Raw genomic sequence first — 10,583 nt, forward strand, 5'->3', positions numbered from 1 at the left:
AAATGAGATTATATGCCAAGCACTTTGCAAACCTTAATGCTAGATTATCACTGCTATTATTGCTGTTGTTATTATTTGTAATAGGAGATTACTCTTGCTACTGAGGCCACTTGGGAATAGATTAAGCTGTGCTTTAGTTCATTTGATGCTTCAAAAATTTTGTGGCCCAAAGTCCTCTAAATACCTGTAAAAAATGACTCTAAACAAATTCTAGAGCTACAGAATCCACAAAATGACAGAGTAAACAAATCCCCAGTCCAAGACAACCTGGAAAGTCAACAGGAAGGGTCTTTTGCACCAGGAGGGAACAGAGCACAGTCCAGCATGGGCCACATTGTCACAGACCTGCTGGAGCAGGCCAGAGGGAACTGAATCATTGGCAGCTATGGCAGTTTCTAGACTTCTCAACCCCAAAACACCAAAAAGGTCAGTGGGAAAACTTAGTGGGACTGGGGTGAAAGAAGAACGCAGATATAGCCAGGTCCAGCCCCAGCCCCAGGGTGATGGGGGTGGTGACAGCAGTGCCAGAGGCTGCTTCCAGACCTCTGGGCCCACAGATGGTTGGGGATTGAGCAAATGATACAAAATCCCTGATGCCTGGGAAAGCACCCCCACCCCTATCTCCACTGGAAACAGAGTTCTGCCTTGACAAAGAATTAGAAAATCAAATGCTTGGCTGGGAAGATGAGCAAACATCATAAAAGAACTCAGACTATAGAATCTTACTTTAATGATAAGGAAAATAAAGGCATTGAACCAGAGGAAGACAGCAGAATCAAAGCCCCACTATCAAAAGCCTCCAAGAGGAATATGAATTGGTCACAGGCCATGGAAAAGCTCAAAAAGGATTTTGAAAATCAAGTAAGAGAATAGAGGACAAATTGGGAAGAGAAATGAGAGTGATGCAAGAAAATCATGAAAACTGAGTCAATAGCTTTCTAAAGGAGACCCAAAAGAATGCTAAAGAAAATAACACTTTAAAAAATAGACTAACTCAAATTGTAAAAGAAGTCCAAAAAGCCAATGAGGAGAAGAATGCCTTAAAAAGCACAATTGGACTAATGGAAAATGAGGTCCAAAAGCTCACTGAAGAAAATAATCCTTTCAAAATTAGAATGGAGCAACTGGAAGCTAATGACTTCATGAGAAATCAAGAAATTATAAAACAGAACTGAAAGAATGAAGAAAAGAAGACAATGTGAAATATCTCTTTGGAAAAACAATTGATCTGGAAAACAGAGTCAGGAGAGACAATTTAAAAATTATTGGACTACCTGAAAGCCATAATAAAAAAAGGCCTTGCTTCTAAAATATATAGAGAACTGAGTCAAATGTACAAGGATACAAGTCATTCCCCAACTGGTAAGTGGTCAAAAGATATATATGATTAGGCAGTTTTCAGAGGAAGAAATTAAAGCTATCTATAGTCATATGAAAAAATGTTCTAAATCACTATTGACTAGAGAGATGCAAATCAAAACAACTCTGAGGTACCACATCACACCTATCAGATTGGCTAACATGAGAAAACAGGAAGATGATAAATGTTAGAGAAGATGTGGGAGAGTTGGAACAATAATTCATTGTTGGTAGAGCTGTGAGCTGATCCAACCATTCTGGAGAGCAATTTGGAACTATGCCCAAAGGGCTACAAAAATGAATATACCCTTTGACCCAGCAATATTGGTTCTAGGACTATATCCCAAAGAGATCATAAAAGTGGGAAAGGGTCTCACATGTACAAAAATATTTATAACAGTTCTCTTTGTGGTGGTCAAGAACTAGAAATCGAGGGGATTCCCATCAATTGGAGAATGACTGAACAAGTTGTGGTATGTGAATGGAATATGAATGGAATAATGGAATACTATTGTGCTATAAGAAATGATGAACAGGAAGACTTCAGAGAGGCCTGGAAAGATTCATATGAACTGATGCTGAGTGAAAGGAGCAGAACCAGGAGAGCATTGTACATAGTAACAACCACAGTGTGTGAGGAATTTTTTTGGTAGACTTAGCTCTTCATAGCAATGCAAGGACCTCAAACATTCCCAATGGACTCTTGAGGCAACATGCCTTCCACATCCAGAGAAAGAACTATGGAATTGGAACACAGAATGAAGCAGAATATTTTCTCTTGTGTTATGTTTTGTTTTGTTTTGTTTTTCTCATGGTTTCTCCCATTCATTTTAATTCTTTTATGCAACATTACTAATGTGAAAATGTGTTTAATAAGCATGTATGTATAGAACCCATATAAGACTGCATGCCATCTTGGGAAGGGAGAGGGAAGAAGGGATAGAAAATGTAAGACTTATGGAAGGGATTGTAGAAAACTGAAAACAAATAAATTAATTTTAAAAAGCCTAGAAATCATCTTTCAAAAAATTATCATGGAAAACTGCCCTGATATTCTAGAACCAGAGGGGAAAATAGAAATGGAAAGAATTTACCAATCACCTCTGAAAAGAGATTCTAAAAGAAAAACTTGTAGGAATATTATAGCCAAATGCCAGAGTTCCCAGGTCAAGGAAAAAATATTACAAGCATCCAGAAAGAAACAATTCAAGTATTTTGGCAATACCATCAGGATAACACAAGATATAGCAGCTTCCACATTAAACTTGGAATATGATATTCCAGAGGTCACAGGAACTAGGATTAAAACCAAGAATCGCCTACCCAAAAAAAACTGAGTATAATATTTCAGGGGAACAAATGGATATTCAGTGAAATAGAGGACTTTTAAGCATTCTTGATGAAAAGATCAGAGCTGAATAGAAAATTTGACTTTCAAACACAAGAATCAAGAGAAGCATGAAAAGGTAAACAGGAAAGAGAAATCACAAGAGATGTATTAAAGTTGAACTGCTTACATTCCTACATGGAAAGATGATATGTGTAACTCATGAGACATTTCTCAGTATTAGGGTAGTTGGAGGAATTAGATAGATAGATAGATAGATAGATAGATAGATAGATAGATAGATAGATAGATGGCACAAAGTGGGTTGAATATGAATGGATGATATTTAAAAATAGAATTAGGGGCTGAGAGGAATATATTGGGAGAAGAAAGGGAGAGATAGAGTGGGGTAAATTATCTCTCATAAAAGAGGCAATAAAAAGGTTTCACAATGGAGGCGAAGATGGAAAAGGTGAGAAGGAATGAGTAAACCTCACTCTCAACCAATTTGGCTGAAGGAGAGAATATCATATACACTCAACTGGCTATTTTACCCTACAGGAAAGTAGAGGGGAAGGGGATAAGAGGGGGCATGATAGAAGGGAGGGCACATTTGAGGAGAGATAGTCAGAATCAAACACTTCAGAAAAGGGAAAATGTCAAAGGAGAAAATAGAATAATTGGGGGTGAGTGGGATAGGATGGAAGAAAATATAGTCTTTTACAACATGACTATTATGGAAGTGTTTTGCAGAACTAAATATGTATAAACTATATTGAATTGCTTGCCTTCTCAATAGGGATGGGTGGGGAGGGAAGAAGGGAGAGAATTTGGAACTCGAAGTTTTAACAATAAATGTTAAATTATTTTACATGCAACTGGGAAATAAGATATATGGCAATGGAGTATAGAAATCTTTCTTGCCCTTCAAGAAAGTAGAGGAGGAGGGGATAAGAGGCAGGGATGATGAAAGAGTGGACCAACTGGTGGAAGGGGTAATCAGAATTCATGCCATCTGGGGTTAGGGGAGGGGAAAGATGGGGAGAAAATTTGGAACTCAAAATATTGTGAAAATAAATCTGGAAAACCAAAAATAAATAAATAAATTTAAATCTTAAAAAAAATTGTGATCACTGAAGATTTGATGAAAGGTAAAGCACATTTTGCTCCAGCTCCTTTTCTGTTTATTATAAAAATTGAGTATTTCTAGATAATTAAAATATCTATTTGTCTAGTTCAATTTGTCATAATTGTTCCAAATGGCTCTTTGATGTTATTAAAACCTTCAGAAGTTTGAGGTTTTTTGTCCCCCCCCCCCAAAAAACAAGCATCCATTGAATATAAGGATAGAAACAGAACATCAGATTTTAAAAGACTTTGGCATGGCCCCCATGATGATTTAGTGACACATTACACTTACATGATCATTTGCATTTTAAAAAGTACTTTCCCACAATGAAAAATAGGTAGTGTGATTATTATTATTCTACAGATAAGGAAATAGAAAGTGAGGAATTAAGTAACTTGTCCATAGTTGTATAACTAGAGAATGTGTTTTTTGACTTGAAGTTCAATGCTCTTTAAGCTACTCTAAAAATACACGTTTACCTCCTAGAAATCTTATTTTCTTCACCACCTCCCATTTCCCCAGGCCACTGAAAAGTGAATTACTCAATGTGGGAGAAAATTGAGAGATCTTTAGGTTCCAACCCATAGAGGACTCCCATTAAAGAAGGTCAGAAAGTCAATGTTCCTAAATGGTTCCAGAAAGAAATCAAAATCTTGAAAGACGTGATAAAGTAATAAAAGGCAGAATTTGTGGCCTCAAAAGAAATAATTAACAGAAGATAAAAACTTGAATGCGAGGTGTCAAGTCTTTTTAAAGAAGAAAATAAAATAACTTATTGGGGAATACCAATGCTCTAAAGTGAAGGATAATCTGGAAGGGAAACAAAAAAGCAGTACTACTAAAAGCATAATAATCTTCACATAAGAAAGAAACTGATTATAAAGTCAGGATATGTGGAGACACCTTAAAGATCATTTGCTTCCGAGAAGAACATTAAAAACAAAAATGCCTGAAGATGACAACCTAAGAAATAAAACATGAAATGTTCCCAGAACTTCTGAATGTGGAAATTTGATAACACAGAACATTTCAGCCACCAGAGACTGCAACTGAAAATGGAATACTACGTTCCAAAAAGCCAGCGTCCTAAAGATGTATCCTAAAATGAAATACCTTGCAAACCCGAACTTAATCAAGTATATTTGATAAACTGGAGCAGGGGCTCTGAACTTAACTAAGAGATGTTGAAATTTTATTGTTTATAAAAAAAAAACTAACATAAACCTGGACTACTTTAGTACTTGCATTGATTAGATTTATTATGGTAATTAGGTAAGTAGCCTTAGAATTTATAAGTGAAGCTAATGCCTCTTATAAATGTCTTTGACTCTAATAATATAATCCATGACATTCAGTCCATTGTCTTTAAGGTGACCTAAAACTTTAATTCTTTGGAGAATGTTACTACATTACTCAGAGCCATACAAGATCACCAGGGATGTATTTATGATGAAAAGATAGGTTTTTGCGACAGCAAGAAGCTTAGGGTCATTAAAAGCACTATGCCATTCAATTCACCCCTTTAGCTTTCTTCAATTCATTTCTTGGTCAAGTTCATTTTCTTTTCACTGTTCAAGTTATATTTATTGATGGACCAGTCTTTGAATTTTTTATACAACTACATGTACATTCATCATCCTTTTTTTTCCAATGTGAAAAAGTGGCTTTGTTTTGTTTTTTTTTTTAGTTAATGTGGAAGGCTCAGCAGCATTCCCAGATTTAATATAATTGGTACAATATTATTTACAAAGAGGAACATCTGGAGCAACTCAAAAAAAATCTCTGTTGAGTTTGGATTCTGCACCTAATATCCTATGTGAAAAAAACTTCTTTGGCGCACTTTATCTCTGTTTTATAAGTCATTTGACATCAATAATCTGAGAATCATAAAACATATTTATATTTGTCACTACATTTTCAATTAATCATAAGATTTTAACATATGCATCAGATATACTCTATTAGAAGAAAGTCTTTACAAGGCACATTTTACTCTACCAAATAAAAGATTTTTATAATTAATGAACAAAAAGAACAACGAGATCTTGTATTATTTGCCACTTTCATTCTTTTTATATTGACTATAAACATGCTCTCTACTGTTTAACATTATTTATGAAAGACTACCTATTCCCTTTTCTCGACTTCAATATCCTCAATACATGTGGAGTATATCCTCATAAAATTTTGTAGAGATTGATGGAAGATATGGGCCATCCATTGTTGTCACTCGATTGTTTGGGGGCATAATAATAAGTTCTCTGAGTCTTTACTAAAGTTGGCTGCCCATAACACAACACAGCATTCCATATTTGGTTTGACCAGGGCAGGATACAGCATGATTCTCTTCTCCCAAGTACTGAATATTATGCCTCTGCAAAAGCTTATCTAAGATGAAATAGCCTTCTTGGCTGCCATATCACAGTATTGATGCATGTCAAGCTTATGACTAGTCCACATAAAACCTCTTCAGATCTTTTCTTTTGGACAAAGTTCCATATAAACATCCCTACCTTAAGTTGTACTCACAAAGTTGATACTTTTTTAAACCCAAGTGCAGGAATGCACATTTATCTCCATTAAATTTCATCTTATGTATTTTGAAAAAAAATAAAGTAAAAGTTATATCAGGTGGATGAGAAGATACTTTGAAGAATTATAAAGCACTGTCTACATGTAAAAAGTTATTAGTTATGAAATGACAAATACTCACTTTTGTAGAATAGTGATGCGTAAGTTATTGGGGCTGTCGGTACACTCTCCGAGGACTAAACGAGAGTTCCCTTGACTGTCAGTTTTTGTATGGACTTCAGCTATGACATCAGTTTCTATGTGCAGCTCAACGAGATTTTTGCTAAGTATGCTAAAAGAGAATAGAGATACCCCAGAAAATTAACCTGAGCCTCACCCCTTCTCCAAACAGAACTCAGCAGTCAGAGCTGGAAGGAGGAAATTGGGATCACTGAGTATCTGCCCAGGGCAGGGAGTTGTGAGAATGCTAGGTTTGTGCTAGACATTACAATGCCATTCTCGAGTTAATTCCTCTGTGAACTAGCCAGGCTTCATACCCAGACCCCTTGTCAGATCTAAAGCTACCAGATATTCCATAGCCTCAAGGACTTAGGTGGAGGGTGAATTTAACCTGGGTCCAATAACAGGGGCAGAAAGCCAAGGAACCCTGGGGAAGAGAAATGGGGAGTACAGTCCTACCTTGGACAAGTGCTACTCTTTGAGGCCCCAGCCTCAGTGAAGGAGAAGGCCCAAACTCTTGGTGGGATTACTCACGTATTGAGGCCAGCCACCATATCCAGGGGGATCCTAATCTGGAAATGACCATCCTCAGAAAGTTGAAATGCCAGCTGGGGAATGGTAGCCTCAGTGACTTTCAGCCTACAGTAAGGAAATGACAGTCAAGGAAAGATGTGGTGCAGCCTCTTGTCCACAGGCCCACCATGCTGTCTTGGAACCAAGGTGCCTTCCTTCTTCATGGAAAGAAGGGATCTGCACACAATTCATTCATGTACAAAAAAAGCAAATCATGGGAAGCAAATATAAACCATCAGATCCCAGCATACTTTTTTGTGGTGAGCTTTGTAAATGGCCTTATTTTATACCTTAGTGAAAGTGAATGTCATGGAATGCCAATGACTACTTTGTTTGACTTTTCTTATTGAATTGACTGAATTAGCTCTCTTGTTGTAACTCTGTAGAATCCTAGAATCCAGTACCTCTGAGATCTTAAAAGATATTGATTATGGAGCAAATTTTCATCAGATACACATCCACGTATACATACACACACACATGCACACATGTATGTGAATACACATGTACACACATACATATAAACACACAAACACACCCACCCCATTCCTTTCACGTAAGCTTAGCAGCTGCCTAAGGCCTGACATGCAGAAGAGTCCTTTGGAGGGCACTTTTTAATTAGGTTTTTTATAAATGTACACACACACACACACACATACACACACACGAACACACACACATTAGTCTTGGTCTTGAGGGACTGTAGGGATTGATTTTGTGCTGAATTGCTTGTTACACTGAGGGTCTGGTTCTGGAAGAGAAAGTCACACATGTAGGGTACCACATAGGGGTGTGTGTGTGTGTGTGTGTGTGTGTGTGTTTGTATACATGTGTTTGTATGTGCGAGAGACAGAAACAGAGAGAGAGAAGAGAGAGAGAAACGGAAAGACAGAGACAGAGAGAGAGCGACAGAGAGAGCACATAAATGTGTGCTCAAGTACAAATTTCAGACTTTGATATGGGTCTGAAACACCTTGTCCTGTTGGTGCTCCATAAACCCCTAATCCCCTACTTTCTCCTACTCCCTTCATACATGCACTTTGTCTCTCTGATATATTCTCACACACTTTCTGCCACAAACAAGCACACACACATAGGATCATGCATGAAGATGTACATTTAGATCTCCTAAACTATCTAGTTTCACTCTGCTTTACAGATTGGGAAACTGAGGCCCACAATGTTTAAGAGGCTTGAACTCAAGTTCTGGGACTCCAATTCCAGAGCTGTTTGTACTGCATCATGTTTTCTCCTTGTTCCTGGGTCAACTAGACTCTAAGTTCCGTGAGAGCAAGATATCTCCTTAGCATTATACGTAGCATATCATACTTAATAAATACTGTTGAATTGAATCAGTCAATTGTTATGTAAGTAAGTGACATTGAATTTCTCCCTCAAGAAGCTGAGTCCTATCAGGATGCACTTGGTGTCACCAAACTGCTCACCATAGAATCTGCTTCATGAAATTGTCGACAAGGTCTCCAATCAAGGGGATGTTGTTATGATTTCTCATGGCTTCATAGAGAGGCAAATCTTTTAGTACCTGAACAGCATCCTGATTTGTAAGTTCCTGAGAAAAAACTGAAAAAAAATTTCTTGAAGTCATACTTGCTATGTCTATTGAAATATATGATTTATGAAGCACTTTCCCCCCAAATCAAAAAAATAATTCGAGTTAAGTATTATTCTGACCATTTTACCCAAGAGAAAACTTGAGTTTGACTGAACTCATTTGGGGCACAATAGAGTATCAAAGTACTTCCTGTCTGTTCAGCTGCTAGACTACTCTGACTCCTGAGCAAAGCTATAACTAGGGTATAGCTATTGGAGTCTTGTACCAGGGCATCTACAGCCAAAGGAATGTATTGTTTTCCCAAGGGAACATGCTTTCTCCTTTTGGTTGTCCTCAGACTACTGTTCTTCCACCTCTTAGTCTTCCTGTGTCCTGTACTGTGTATATAATACAAGCCTGCTCCTTCATCTGTCCTGTGCCAACATCTCTTCACCTTGGCATCTTTCTCTTTGGGTTCACCTTCCTCTCCAGAAAATGGGTCTTTCCGGGGGATGGATTTTCTCCTCCTGTCAAAACTGTTCTTATACTGGAATCTTTCATGCTTCCTCCCACTCTCATGCATTCCTCTCCTTGTTTTCTGTACCCCCATTGTACTTCCCCCCACTGTTGCTTGTGTGCCACCACAACCAATGAAGAGCCAGCCTCTTCCCAATGAAAGAAGTCCTAGTTAGTGATGCAACTCAGAGCTAAAATTCTAGTGTCCATATGTGTGATCCAGTTAGCTTTCCTCAAACCTCTAACCACACAATGAGCTGAGTCCCTTACTCACACCCAGAACAAATTTTAACCCTAGGCACAGACAGACTGATTCTTGGCTCTGTTTATAGACAACTGTATGACTGACCTCAGACTGAGCCCTAACGCCAGCTATATCTGAGCAATAATCTAAATTCTGATTCTTGTCATGTATTGAATCCTCTCTCTGGTCTCCATGAGTATTGTTGGTTGTAGTACTGCATGACTCCTTTAAAGCAGAACACAGAGTCAAGGAAGGCCTTGGTACCAGCTGTTTCAAAGAGCTCTGGACACAGGATTATGATGCCAGCAATCTTTTTCTAGTATCCTAGTACTTGAATCCTTCCACTGATGTGGACATTACTACCTACAAGTTCCATGTTGTATGACTCTAATAGCTTCAATGTGTGGTAGTCCCTTCTGTCCTTCTATCCTTCTGACCTATTGCTGTGACTTACCTTTGTTGAAGGCTTCTGGGCCAATGCTTAAAATTGCCTGGCCTCTTGGTGTAGCTTGGGCCGAGGATATTATAAGCAAACCCCCAAGAAGTGCCAGTCCCCATGGTTGCAACATTGTTATTCCTGAAATCAGCAGAGAATATGGAACAATCACAATGCCTCATGGAAGGGAAATGCTCCTATTAGAAAGACCAGGCAAGAGGAAGAATTTTGGAAAAAGGTATGACTGGTGTAAAAACAGGACTTGTTGCTGGACACAAATGTATAATAAAAGCAAGGGGGATAAGGAAGGAAGGAAGGAAGGAAGGAAGGAAGGAAGGAAGGAAGGAAGGAAGGAAGGAAGGAAGGAAGAAAGGAAGGAAGGAAACAAGTATTTATTAGGTTCCTACTATGTGTCCAGTACTATGCTAGGAGCTTTACAAATAGATCTCATCTGATCCTCACAGTAACCCTAGGAGGTAGATGGTATTATTATCCACATTTTGAAATTGAGGAAACTGAGGCAGACAGAGATCAAGTGACTTATCCAGGATTACAAAGATCCCAAATGTCGGAAGTAGCATTTGAACTCAGAGCTTCCTTACTCCAGGCACAACGCTCTATTTACTGCCCCTATACTCCAAGCATTTCATTAAAAGTCTTTGTTTTTTGTCTTCTGGCTGGTTAGTAAAAATACAT

The 10,583-nt window shown here is 38.0% G+C and overlaps 1 protein-coding gene across 1 annotated transcript in view; it reads right to left on the reverse strand.

Annotated features, from left to right (window-relative positions):
- The window catches only part of BPIFB1 (BPI fold containing family B member 1), a 32,262-nt gene extending 22,242 nt beyond the window's left edge, over positions 1 to 10,020 (reverse strand). The window contains exons 1-4 of the mRNA XM_072631575.1: positions 9,906 to 10,020; positions 8,585 to 8,720; positions 7,101 to 7,205; positions 6,529 to 6,678 (exon numbers count right to left, since the gene is read on the reverse strand). Of these exons, the coding sequence (XP_072487676.1) occupies positions 6,529 to 6,678; positions 7,101 to 7,205; positions 8,585 to 8,720; positions 9,906 to 10,020 (506 nt within the window). The remainder of the gene's footprint in view (positions 1 to 6,528; positions 6,679 to 7,100; positions 7,206 to 8,584; positions 8,721 to 9,905) is intronic.
- Positions 10,021 to 10,583: the final 563 nt, after the last annotated feature.

The sequence above is a fragment of the Notamacropus eugenii genome, chromosome 1 (assembly GCF_028372415.1).
Source record: "Notamacropus eugenii isolate mMacEug1 chromosome 1, mMacEug1.pri_v2, whole genome shotgun sequence".
Lineage (NCBI taxonomy): Eukaryota > Metazoa > Chordata > Mammalia > Diprotodontia > Macropodidae > Notamacropus > Notamacropus eugenii.